This window comes from Oncorhynchus mykiss, chromosome 11 (assembly GCF_057628025.1).
Source record: "Oncorhynchus mykiss isolate SJ-2025 chromosome 11, ASM5762802v1, whole genome shotgun sequence".
NCBI classification, from domain to species: domain Eukaryota; kingdom Metazoa; phylum Chordata; class Actinopteri; order Salmoniformes; family Salmonidae; genus Oncorhynchus; species Oncorhynchus mykiss.
In genome coordinates this window covers 85,968,735-85,982,931 of record NC_143032.1, presented here as the reverse complement: position 1 = coordinate 85,982,931, position 14,197 = coordinate 85,968,735, and the positions used below count along the sequence as shown (strand labels likewise).

Here is a 14,197-nt window from a genome sequence, read left to right as displayed (position 1 = left end):
CGAACCAGGTACTGCAGCCTGTCTTAGACCGCTGCGCCACTCGGGAGCCCAAATGGTAGAGGGTAGCGGGTGGTAGATGGTGCAGTGCCTTGAGAAAGTATTCACCTCCCTTGGCATTTTTCCTATTTTGTTGCCTTACAACCTACAATTAAAATAGTTTTTGGGGTGTTTGCATCATTTGATTTTCACAACATGCCTACCACTTTGAAGATGCAAAATATTTTTTCTTGTGAAACAAACACGAAATAAGACCAAAAAAACTGAAAACTTGAGTGTGCATAACTATTCACCCCCCTAAAGCCAATACTTTGTAGAGCCACCTTTTGCAGCAATTCCTGCTGCAAGTCTCTTGGGATATGTCTCTATAAGCTTGGCACATCGAGCCAAGCTTAAAACTGCTCCAGCTCCTCCAAGTTTGATGGGTTCCTGCTGGTGTACAGTAATCTTTAAGTCATACCACAGATTCTCAATTGGATTGAGGTCTGGGCTTTAAGTAGGTCATTCCAAGACATTTAAATGTTTCCCCTTAAACCACTCGAGTGTTGCTTTAGCTGGATGCTTAGGGTCATTGTCCTGCTGGAAGGTGAACCTCCGTCCCAGTCTCATATCTCTGGAAGACTGGAACAGTTTTCCCTCAAGAATGTCCCTTTATTTAGCCCCATCCATCATTCCTTCAGTACTGACTAGTTTCCCTGCCGATGAAAAACATCCCCACAACATGATGCTGCCACCACCATGCTTCACTGTGGGGATGATGATCTCGGGGTGATGAGAGGTGTTGGGTTTGTGCCAGACATAGCGTTTACCTTGATGGCCAAAAAGCTCAATTTTACTCTCATCTAACCAGATAACCTTCATCCAGATGTTTGGGGAGTCTCCCACATGCCTTTTGGCAAACGCTTTTTTTTTTTTTCTTTAAGCAATGGCTTTTTTTCTTGCCACTCTTCCGTAAAGCCCAGCACTGTGGAGTGTACGACTTGAAGTGGTAATATGGACAGATACTCCAATCTCCGCTGTGGAGCTTTGCAGCTCCTTCAGGGTTATCTTTGGTCTCTTTGTTGCCTCTCTGATTAATGCCCTCCTTGCCTGGTCCGTGAGTTTTGGTGGGCGGCCCTCTCTTGGCAGGTTTGTTGTGGTGCCATATTCTTAGCATTTTTTAAATAATGGATTTAATGGTGCTCCGTGGGATGTTCAAACTTTTGTATATTTTTTTATAACCCAACCCTGATCTGTACTTCTCCACAACTTTGCCCCTGACCTGTTTGGAGAGCTCCTTGGTCTTCATGGTACCGCTTGCTTGGTGGTGTTGCAGACTCTGGGGCCTTTCAGAACAGGTGACAGATCATGTGACACCTAGATTGCCCACAGGTGGACTTTATTTAACTAATTCTGTGACTTCTGAAGGTAATTGGTTGCACCAGATCTTATTTAGGGGCTTCATAGCAAAGGGGGTGAATAAATATGTACGCACCACTTTTCATTTGGATTTTTTTTGTAATATTTTGAAACAAGCAAAAAAAAAAAACACTACTTTTCCATTTGTGATATATTTAAAAACAATTGAAACAAGTAATTTTTTTCATTTCACTATTTTGTGTATGTCCACTACATTAAATCCAAATAAAAATCTATTTAAATTACAGGTTGTAACGCAACAAAATAGGAAAAACGCCAAGGGGCTGAATACTGTTGCAAGGCATGTAAATGGAAGCGCTTAAAGGGTAGAGGGAACATTTTAGAGGGTAAAGTGCAGTGGATAAAGGGTTGCTGTAGCGGGTAGCATGTAAAGGGTAGAGGGAAGCGGGTAGTAGGAGGAAGGTAAACAATAGTAAGAGGGTAGCGGGTAAATGGTAGAGGGTAGCGGGTAATGTGGGTAAAGGGAGGTGGGTATATGGTAAATGGTAGCAGGTAAAGGGAAGTGAGTAAATGGTAGAGGGATTCAGGTAAAGGGAGGTGGGTATATGGTAGAGGGATTCGGGTAAAGGGAGGTGGGTAAATGGTAGAGGGTAGCGGGTAAAGGGAGGTGGGTAAATGGTAGAGGGTAGCGGGTAAATGGTAGTGGGTAAAGGGAGGTGGGTAAATGGTAGATGGTACCGGGTAAAGGGTAGAGGGTAATGTGTAGATGGTACCGGGTAAAGGGTAGAGGGTAATGTGTAGATGGTACTGGGTAAAGGGTAGAGGGTAATGTGTAGATGGTACCGGGTAAAGGGTAGAGGGTAATGTGTAGATGGTACCAGGTAAATGGTAGAGGGTAATGTGTAGATGGTACCAGGTAAATGGTAGAGGGTAATGTGTAGATGGTACCAGGTAAAGGGTAGAGGGTAATGTGTAGATGGTACCGGGTAAAGGGTAGAGGGTTGAGTTTAAAGGTTAGTGGGTAAAGGGTAGTGGTTAGAGGGCAGCGGGCAGAGGGTTGTGGGTAAAGAGAAGCGGGTGAAGGGAATTTGGTAAAGGGTAGCATTTAAAGGGTAGATGGTAGTAGGTAAAGGGTAGTGGGTAAAGGGTGGATGGTAGTGGGTAAAGGGTGGATGGTAGTGGGTAAAGGGTAGTGGGTAAAGAGTGGATGGTAGTGGGTAAAGGGTAGCGGGTAGAGTTTAGAGGGTAAATGGTAAAGGGTGAGAGGGTCAAATCAAATCAAAGTTTATTTGTCACGTGCGCCGAATACAACAGGTAGACCTTACAGTGAAATGCTTACTTACAGGCTCTAACCAATGGTGTGGGGAAAAAAGGTATATGTGTGTGTGTGTGTAGTTAAGTAAAGAAATAAAACAACAGTAAAAATACATTTGAAAAAAGAGTAGCAAAGCTATATACAGACACCTGTTAGTCAGGCTTATTGAGGTAGTACATGTGGGTATATACAGACACCTGTTAGTCAGGCTTATTGAGGTAGTACATGTGGGTATGGTTAAAGTGACTATGCATATATGACAATAAATTCATTAAAAATCCTACAATGTGATTTTCTGGATTTTTTTTCCTCATTTTGTCTGTCATAGTTGAAGTGTACCTATGATGAAAATTACAGGCCTCTCTCATCTTTTTAAGTGGGAGAACTTGCACAATTGGTGGCTGACTAAATACTTTTTTGCCCCATTGTATAAGATGAGCCGAGAGTAGCAGCAGCGTAAAAGAGGGGTTGGGGGGGGAAACAATGCAAATAGTCCTGAGTCTTTTGGCTTGGGGGTAAAAACTGTCGAGAAGCCTTTTTGTCCTCAACTTGGCACTCCGGTACCGCTTGCCATGCAGGTCGAGGGTAAACCTTACCCACAGGCCAACGTCATGACAATGGTGTATCAATACACCCAGTCACTACAAAGATAAAGGCATCCTTCCTAAGGAAACCACTCAGCTAGTTACCATGAGGCCAATGGTGACTTTAAAATAGTTACAGAGTTTATTGGCTGTGATAGGAGAAAACTGTGGATGGATCAATGACATTGTAGTTACTCCGCAATACTAACCTAAAACGACAGAGTGAAAATAATGCTTACACTTGAGACATAACTCTGCCGTTGTGCTGTAGATGTTGTGAATTTTGTCTCTGGTATAATACATTCTATACATGAGTTTATACTGGTTTAAGCGGCCATTTTTGTTAACTGTAATTTTGTTCGTTATGTTCTAACACTCTCCCAATACCTGTTGCATGTGGGTCCTGTCTAATTCTTTCTGCATGTGGTTCAATTACCAGTGCAAACAGAAGAGGGGAGAGAGGACATCCCTGTCTTGTGCCCCTTTCTAAAGCAATTTCATCAGATAATGTATATTTAAATCAGATAATGTTATATTTAAATCAGAAAATGTTATATTTAAATCAGATAATGTTATATTTCAATCAGAAAATGTTATATTTAAATCAGATAATGTATATTTACGTTTTAGGGCATTTACATAATATTTTTATTAAATGTCTTTCAGGTAGGGTTGTGGGGGGGAGCAGAGGAGGGAGGTGTGGGGGGAGCAAAGGAGTGAGGCGTGATGGTGGGGGAGCAGAGGAGGGAGGTGTTGTGGGAGGTGCGTTTGAGGCTGATGGTGTATAAAGTCCTGGAGAGGTTGTCATGTTCACCCAGCTCAAAGGTCGCGACCCCTGCTGGACATCCACAGGATCCCCCTGAACAACTTCCTCTGCAGGTCCCTCAGGTCCTCGAAGTAATGCACGCTAGTCACACCTGGAACACAGTACATTGATTGGTTGGTTGGTTGATTGACATTCATACAGTGTCTTCAGAGTGTATTTCACACTCCTTGACTTATTCCACATTTTGCTGTGTTACAGACTGAATTCAACACGGATTAACTTCTTGACGCACCCATCCCTTTAGCGGGATCATTTTCATCAACATCCTCTGAATTGCAGCGCGCCAAATTCAAATCAAATTACTAAAAATATTTAATTTTCATGAAATCACAAGTGCAACATAGCAAAACACAGCTTAGCTTGTTGTTAATCCACCTGGCGTGTGTCAGATTTCAATACAGCTTTTCGGCGAAAGCATACCAAGCGTTTATGTAAGGACATCTCTCTTGGTAGACAAAATATTACAAACACTAGCAGCCAAGTAGATTGGTCACGAAAGTCAGAAAAGCAATAGATTAAATCGCTTACCTTTGATGATCTTCGGATGTTTGCGCTCACGAAACTCCCAGTTACACAATAAATGTTCCTTTTGTTCCATAAAGATTATTTTTATATCCAAAATACCTCCATTTGTTTGGCGCGTTATGTTCAGAAATCCACAGGCTCGAGCGGTCACAACATCGCAGACCAAAATTCCAAGTAATATCCGTAATGCCCACAGAAACATGTCAAACGTTTTTTTATAATCAATCCTCAGGTTGTTTTTAAAATATATCATCGATAATATATCAACCGGGACGGTCACTTTTTCAATAGGAGAGGGAGAGACAATGGCTGCCCCACTCTGTTGCGCAAGCAAAACTCTGCGAACACCCAGCTATCCACTGACGTGATGTTATCTTTCTAGCTCATTTTTCAAAATAAAAGCCTAAAACTATGTCTGGTTGATATCCCTTTAAATGGAGGCAAGGCATCCAATGGAACAGAGAGCTTTCAGGAAAAACAGCACTTCCTGGTTTGATTTTCCTCAGGTTTTCGCCTGCTATACTACATATATATATATATATATATATATATACAGTGCCTTGCGAAAGTATTCGGCCCCCTTGAACTTTGCGACCTTTTGCCACATTTCAGGCTTCAAACATAAAGATATAAAACTGTATTTTTTTGTGAAGAATCAACAACAAGTGGGACACAATCATGAAGTGCAACGACATGATTATTATTATTTGACCCTGCTGGTCATTTATGAACATTTGAACATCTTGGCCATGTTCTGTTATAATCTCCACCCGGCACAGCCAGAAGAGGACAGGCCACGCCTCAGAGCCTCAGAGTTTTTCCTAGCCACCGTGCTTCTACACCTGCATTGCTTGCTGTTTGGGGTTTTAGGCTGGGTTTCTGTACAGCACTTTGAAATATCAGCTGATGTACGAAGGGCTATATAAATACATTTGATTTGGTCAGATTTACCAAATTCAGGGAGAGGGAGAGCTTTGTACACATCTCTGTGTGTGAAGTAAAGGTGGTCTTGAATTATTTTTTTGGACCTCTGGTTGCACATTTAACATGCTGGTAGAAATGAGGTAAAACTGATTTAAGTTTCCCTGCATTAAAGTCTCCAACCACTAGGAGGCGCCGCCTCGGGATGAGTGGTTTCCTGTTTGCTTATGGCCCTACACAGCTCATTTAGTGCCAGCATCGCTCTGTGGTGATATGTAGACAGCTACGAAAAATACAGATGACATTTCTTTAGGTAGATAGTGTGATCTACATCTTATCATGAGATACTCTACCTGTTTACATAAATGCATAGACCCATGTCTTAGAGGTTGAGATGCACTGAGGTGTCTGTTCAAACGACTAGCACACAGCTCAGACACCCATGCATATCCCACAAGACATGCCACAAGAGGTCTCTTCACAGTCCCCAAATCCAGAACAGACTCTGGGAAACACAGTACTACATAGAGACATGACTACATGGAACTCTATTCCACAGTACTACATAGAGACATGACTACATGGAACTCTATTCCACAGTACTACATAGAGACATGACTACATGGAACTCTATTCCACAGTACTACATAGAGCCATGACTACATGGAACTCTATTCCACAGTACTACATAGAGACATGACTACATGGAACTCTATTCCACAGTACTACATAGAGCCATTACTACATGGAACTCTATTCCACAGTACTACATAGAGCCATGACTACATGGAACTCTATTCCACAGTACTACATAGAGACATGACTACATGGAACTCTATTCCACAGTACTACATAGAGCCATGACTACATGGAACTCTATTCCACAGTACTACATAGAGCCATGACTACATGGAACTCTATTCCACAGTACTACATAGAGCCATGACTACATGGAACTCTATTCCACAGTACTACATAGAGACATGACTACATGGAACTCTATTCCACATCAAGTAACACATGCAAGCATTTTAAACAAAATTATTTTAAAATATAATAAAACTGCACCTTATGGAACTGTGAACATGTAATTTAGATACCGTATGCGGTGGTGTAATGTGTGTAAAATGGCAGGAAATACACTTTCAAAACAGCAACATTTTCACCCCACTTGAAAACACTTGGTGCCATGTTGGGCTTACCAGGTTCTATCGCCATGCGTTGTGCTGCTACTGCTGTATCCTTGATCCAGGCTGCAGGTCTCTGGTTCTCCTTCAACCCCAGGATGTCTGGACACACCTGAATGGATTGATTGGATTTATTTGAGAATTTAAAAAGTTGAAGGTTGGTCCTACCGGAGACAGCGAGGGAGTTAAGGGTACCAGGTTTAAGCCCATGACTTGATCTGGAAAAAGCAGTGAAGGAGGAGCATAGAACAGTAATCTGCTTCTCAAATAGAACAGTAATCTGCTTCTCAAATAGAACAGTAATCTGCTTCTCAAATAGAACAGTAATCTGCTTCACATATAGAACAGTAATCTGCTTCTCAAATAGAACAGTAATCTGCTTCACATATAGAACAGTAATCTGCTTCTCAAATAGAACAGTAATCTGCTTCACATATAGAACAGTAATCTGCTTCACATATAGAACAGTAATCTGCTTCTCAAATAGAACAGTAATCTGCTTCACATATAGAACAGTAATCTGCTTCTCAAATAGAACAGTAATCTGCTTCTCAAATAGAACAGTAATCTGCTTCACATATAGAACAATAATCTGCTTCTCAAATTGAACAGTAATCTGCTTCTCAAATAGAACAGTAATCTGCTTCTCAAATAGAACAGTAATCTGCTTCTCAAATAGAACAGTAATCTGCTTCTCAAATAGAACAGTAATCTGCTTCTCAAATAGAACAGTAATCTGCTTCACATATAGAACAGTAATCTGCTTCTCAAATAGAACAGTAATCTGCTTCTCAAATAGAACAGTAATCTGCTTCTCAAATAGAACAGTAATCTGCTTCACATATAGAACAGTAATCTGCTTATTAAATACAACAGTAATCTGCGGCTCGGTCATGTTGTCAACAAGGCAGCATGGTGCATCGTCCAGAAACATCTTCCATAAAATATGTTACAATTTTCAAAATAGTTTTCATTGGGAAGTCAGATCAAAGCCTTTTTTTTAATCAACAGCAATCACAAAAAAAAATCCTACTCATTACTCCACGTGACCCACATCACTTTTGTATTGAGCCGAATTCGCCATCAGCCAAAACTGGGCACCTGGCTCCACGCGGTAAAGGCCCGGGGCCTTAATCAACGCTAACCAGTGGAAGACCTGGGGCCTTAATCAACACTAACCAGTGGAAGGCCTGGGGCCTTAAATCAACACTAACCAGTGGAAGGCCTGGGGCCTTAATCAACGCTAACCAGTGGAAGGCCCGGGGCCTTAATCAACACTAACCAGTGGAAGGCCTGGGGCCTTAATCAACACTAACCAGTGGAAGGCCCGGGGCCTTAATCAACACTAACCAGTGGAAGGCCTGGGGCCTTAAATCAACACTAACCAGTGGAAGGCCTGGGGCCTTAAATCAACACTAACCAGTGGAAGGCCTGGGGCCTTAATCAACACTAACCAGTGGAAGGCCTGGGGCCTTAATCAACGCTGAAGCCTGTCACATGCTCATTGGCGACCTGTCATTCAGTTGTGAGCCCCACATTGTTCGCTAAATAAAAACAAAATACATTTTTGTGGCGGGGGTTGCCTGTTTTGCATGTTATTTTGGCATTAATACTTCTCACATCAGTTTGCAAACAATGTAAAAAAATATATAAATGTATTTAGTTAATAAAGCCTCCATACAAACAGGGTCTCTTTATTGCTTTCTTGAGTAAGGCAGCTCCAAGATGCAGGTGTTTCAGCTTAGCTCAGTGCTTTCTGTGGTGGAGAGGCAGCCAGTGAAAAATACAGAGTGTAGGGGTTGGTAATGTTCTCTAGTTGCGCCATGATTGGCTCAGTGTTCTGTCACTCATGGGGACACTACGTCACTGCCATGCCTAAGGGTAGAGCTTCTAAAAATTCAAGCCCCATTGGGTGCTGCCATAGACTTACATTAGAAGTGCCCATCCAAGAAAGCTCAAGGTCATTGGTCACAGATAGAATGACATCAAATCACGTTATATCTACAGTAGCTTTGATTGTACTGATCATGTCAACTTTTATACTTTCAAAGTCTTAGCTAGCATCATCATGGATCAAGTTGACAATCTACTGGCAAATAATTTTTAATCCTTGTCATATGAAGAGAAATAATAAAGAGAATTTATAGATAAAACGTATCGGTGCTCATCGGAAAAAACGAGCTCAGACTGGCAATTATTATTTTTTGAATGGGCATCCAACTCGGAATTGTAAGTTGGGAACTGTGGCCTTTTTCCTGATTTGACCTTGTCCCCCTCCCAACGCCCCCCCCCCCCCCCCCGAGTTCCCAGTTGTCTTGAAAGCAACAGAAATCCAAAGAATGCCAAACTTTGATGAGAAAATTTGACCACGAATGACCGCCGCACCACCTTCCTGTTCAATTGAGCACAGCACAACAAGGTGAGTCCAAAAATGCCTTGAATGCTGCTTCTAAAAATATGTAACATGCCAGGGAGATATGTATACTGTAGCCAAGAAAGTAATACTAAGTGTATGTTGTGTAGTAAGCTGTTAGTAGCCCATTTACATCACCCTAATAATTTGGTCAATTTACACCTCTTAAATTTCGCCTACTGTTCTGACTTGGTGGTGCACATGTAGCCTATAGCCTATTTTAGATAAATGTAATAGAATATTTTAAGAACTTTCATGGTTTGCTTATATGGTCCGTTTATTTATCCTACGGTTTTGACTTGGTGTACAGGGAGAACACTAAGAATTCTGTCATTGTACATGAACAAATAGTAATATTGACTACGTCCATCCTAGCTCGCTCATTAATGTCTTATTCTAAATGACGGATTGTCTCTTATCCGCTTGTCGTTCCCTTATGCCATAGTTTGTGCATCTCAATTGTCAGTAGAAACAACATTTGTTTAAGCAAGTCAGCCATATCAGCTGTGTTCTTTTAAAAAGCAGTAAATGAGGCTGAATGAACTGTTTCACTGCCACCGCTGATAGCCAGGTGTAACAGTGGTAAGGTGTTGGGACTCTGCTGATAACCAGGTGTGACAGTGGTAAGGTGTTGGGACTCTGCTGATAGCAAGATGTAACAGTGGTAAGGTGTTGGGACTCTGCTGATAGCCAGGTGTAGCAGTGGTAAGGTGTTGGGACAGCTTCATCTAGGCCCTAACAGTTTGTGGGCACCGTTTGTCACCATTATAGTGCAATTCATGTATTTCTTAGTGTTGTGGCTTTGCTGGCATGCACCCCCCCCCCCCCGCCAAGATGTACATGCTCAAACTGCCACTGTGCCTGCCTCCCAGTCAAACTACCACTGCCTCCCAGTCAAACTACCACTGTGCCTGCCTCCCAGTCAAACTACCACTGTGCCTGCCTCCCAGTCAAACTACCACTGCCTCCCAGTCAAACTACCACTGTGCCTGCCTCCCAGTCAAACTGCCACTGTGCCTGCCTCCCAGTCAAACTACCACTGCCTCCCAGTCAAACTACCACTGTGCCTGCCTCCCAGTCAAACTACCACTGTGCCTGCCTCCCAGTCAAACTACCACTGTGCCTGCCTCCTAGTCAAACTACCACTGTGGCTGCCTCCCAGTCAAACTACCACTGTGTCTGCCTCCCAGTCAAACTACCACTGCCTCCCAGTCAAACTACCACTGCCTCCCAGTCAAACTACCACTGTGTCTGCCTCCCAGTCAAACTACCACTGCCTCCCAGTCAAACTACCACTGCCTCCCAGTCAAACTACCACTGTGTCTGCCTCCCAGTCAAACTACCACTGTGCCTGCCTCCCAGTCAAACTACCACTGTGCCTGCCTCCCAGTCAAACTACCACTGCCTCCCAGTCAAACTACCACTGCCTCCCAGTCAAACTACCACTGTGTCAGCCTCCCAGTCAAACTACCACAGTGTCTGCCTCCCAGTCAAACTACCACGGCCTCCCAGTCAAACTACCACTGCCTCCCAGTCAAACTACCACTGTGCCTGCCTCCTAGTCAAACTACCACTGTGCCTGCCTCCCAGTCAAACTACCACTGTGCCTGCCTCCCAGTCAAACTACCACTGTGCCTGCCTCCCAGTCAAACTACCACTGTGTCTGCCTCCCAGTCAAACTACCACTGCCTCCCAGTCAAACTACCACTGTGTCTGCCTCCCAGTCAAACTACCACTGCCTCCCAGTCAAACTACCACTGCCTCCCAGTCAAACTACCACTGTGTCTGCCTCCCAGTCAAACTACCACTGTGCCTGCCTCCCAGTCAAACTACCACTGCCTCCCAGTCAAACTACCACTGTGTCTGCCTCCCAGTAAAACTACCACTGTGTCTGCCTCCCAGTCAAACTACCACTGCCTCCTAGTCAAACTACCACTGTGTCTGCCTCCCAGTCAAACTACCACTGCCTCCTAGTCAAACTACCACTGTGTCTGCCTCCCAGTCAAACTACCACTGCCTCCCAGTCAAACTACCACTGTGTCTGCCTCCCAGTCAAACTACCACTGCCTCCCAGTCAAACTACCACTGTGTCTGCCTCCCAGTCAAACTACCACTGTGTCTGCCTCCCAGTCAAACTACCACTGCCTCCCAGTCAAACGACCACTGTGTCTGCCTCCCAGTCAAACTACCACTGTGTCTGCCTCCCAGTCAAACTACCACTGCCTCCCAGTCAAACTACCACTGTGTCTGCCTCCCAGTCAAACTACCACTGTGCCTGCCTCCCAGTCAAACTACCACTGTGCCTGCCTCCCAGTCAAACTACCACTGCCTCCCAGTCAAACTACCACTGTGCCTGCCTCCCAGTCAAACTACCACTGTGTCTGCCTCCCAGTCAAACTACCACTGTGTCTGCCTCCCAGTCAAACTACCACTGTGCCTGCCTCCCAGTCAAACTACCACTGCCTCCCAGTCAAACTACCACTGTGCCTGCCTCCCAGTCAAACTACCACTGTGTCTGCCTCCCAGTCAATCTACCACTGTGCCTGCCTCCCAGTCAAACTACCACTGTGTCTGCCTCCCAGTCAATCTACCACTGCCTCCCAGTCAAACTACCACTGCCTCCCAGTCAAACTACCACTGTGTCTGCCTCCCAGTCAAACTACCACTGTGTCTGCCTCCCAGTCAAACTACCACTGTGGCTGCCTCCCAGTCAAACTACCACTGTGTCTGCCTCCCAGTCAATCTACCACTGTGTCTGCCTCCCAGTCAAACTACCACTGTGGCTGCCTCCCAGTCAAACTACCACTGTGTCTGCCTCCCAGTCAATCTACCACTGTGCCTGCCTCCCAGTCAAACTACCACTGTGTCTGCCTCCCAGTTAAACTACCACTGTGCCTGCCTCCCAGTCAAACTACCACTGTGTCTGCCTCCCAGTCAAACTACCACTGTGTCTGCCTCCCAGTCAAACTACCACTGTGCCTGCCTCCCAGTCAAACTACCACTGTGTCTGCCTCCCAGTCAATCTACCACTGTGTCTGCCTCCCAGTCAAACTACCACTGTGGCTGCCTCCCAGTCAAACTACCACTGTGTCTGCCTCCCAGTCAATCTACCACTGTGCCTGCCTCCCAGTCAAACTACCACTGTGTCTGCCTCCCAGTCAAACTACCACTGTGGCTGCCTCCCAGTCAAACTACCACTGTGTCTGCCTCCCAGTCAAACTACCACTGTGTCTGCCTCCCAGTCAAACTACCACTGTGCCTGCCTCCCAGTCAAACTACCACTGTGCCTGCCTCCCAGTCAACAGTTTGCGCATACATTATGATGACGTGTTGGGCAGGTTTTTTTCTCTTTTCTCCACCTGTTGTCATTCAACGACCAGTTTTCGTGCACATTTTTTTATTTGAGAAATACGACAGCAAAATTGCTCAACGAAGACCACCTCGGCAAAAGCAAACATTTATTTAAAATGTCTTGATTTACCTTAGACTCATTCAAACTATTTTAAGGAAGTGTGTACTGGATATGTTGTTGCTACGACGTCTCAAGAGGGACAAACAATAATATTGCCGCTAAGGTGTTTTTCAGTGATGCGAGGCACAGACATTCCCTTCGTCTAGCCGAGTTCTGCTAGGAGCAAAACCCAATTTGAGTCACCTTAACCTGGGGCAGGCTCGTTTCACCCGGAGCAATAACAGCCTCCCCTCAACATTACATACCTCACCCTTCTGGAACAGATCCCTCACCAATGACAGCGAATCACAGCTCTTCGCAGTCCTCCATGCCGCAAGATAGGGTAGGAAAAACAAATCAGGGGAAACCAGGCTGGGTCTCTCGCTCCTTGGTTGGCTGCTATTGGTGGAGGCGAGACCAGTGGTGTGTCCCGGGGTGTTGGGGGCAGGCCTAGGGTTAAGGGCTGGGGTGGGGGTAGAGGCGGAGAAGGGCGTGGCTGGTCTCTGGTGGTACCACTTCCGACACTGGGTGTCTGAGAGTCTCGTGATGCATTCTGGGAGCTGGGCCTTGGAGCGGGTGGTGGCGGTCGTTTCTCGGACTGCGGGGAGGGTGAAGGAGGGGAGGAGGCTGATGTTATGGGGGAGGGGCCCATTAGGGGGTGTGGTTCTCACAGCCAGTTGGGTCAGCAGCTCAGAGATCTGAAACAGGGGTGTATTCATTAGATTCCTCTGCAAAACGTTTTGCAATAGAAACTGTGTACGGTTTACTCCAGGAACCAAACGGAAGCAAACGACGTGAAACAGAGCGGGACCTACGCGGATGTTTCCATTAGAAACTCATGTTGTTTTCATTGAAAAACATTTTCCATTTGGAGTAAACAGTTTATATTGGAAAAGTTTTGCACCAGACCAAACGTTTTGCAACGGAATTGACTAATGAATACACCCCAGGGTTGTTTTCATTAGTGGAAACCTCAGTGAAACGTTTTGCAACGGAAAACAATGTTTGGTCCCTGCTGAATTACACCCCAGGAGGAGCCATGAGGACGGAACACGTCAACCCTGGACTGTTTTACCGTCTCAACATCTGACAACTCCTGTATAGGTTAACATCAGCTAACCACACGATACAGCAAGCGGATGCCCGACTGCAGTCGATGACGTGGCACACAAATATTGTTTGACGAAATACAAAGCCTGCTCACCTAGTCAAGCAGGGACTTGACAATTGTTTCATGCCGCGTGATGATTTGACCTCATTTTTTAATATATCTTTTTTTCATCTTCCCGAGTTTCCAGTTGAATAAATGACATTGACATAATTCCATGGTTACCTACCTTAATCCCGTAAAAATCTTTGTGTTCTCGCCCTCTCTTCCTCCGTCGGTTTCCCATGATTCATCTCAGTAGTGACTCGGGCAGAACATTTAAAAACATTGCATACAGTAAACCCACTGACTCTGCTAACGGTCCTGGAGGTGATGTCATAATAACAACAGGAAGCGTCCCTTCTGATGTAATAGTGACCTGAAGTGACGACGTCCTTTGGGATCAGACCTTGACTAGTGGATACATTACAGTGACCGATACTTGAACATTTGGCTATAAATAATTGTTTCA

The 14,197-nt window shown here is 44.7% G+C and overlaps 1 protein-coding gene across 1 annotated transcript; it reads right to left on the bottom strand.

The window, feature by feature from the left end:
- Positions 1-203: 203 nt before the first annotated feature.
- LOC110536506 (uncharacterized) lies at positions 204-14,130 on the bottom strand. Its single transcript, XM_036936549.2, has 4 exons — positions 13,916-14,130; positions 12,845-13,276; positions 6,730-6,826; positions 204-4,172 (listed from the first exon to the last, which is right to left on the bottom strand). The coding sequence occupies exons 1-4, from the start codon at positions 13,970-13,972 to the stop codon at positions 4,075-4,077; spliced, it is 684 nt and encodes a 227-aa protein (XP_036792444.1). The 5' UTR covers positions 13,973-14,130; the 3' UTR covers positions 204-4,074.
- Between the last annotated feature and the right edge of the window lie 67 nt (positions 14,131-14,197).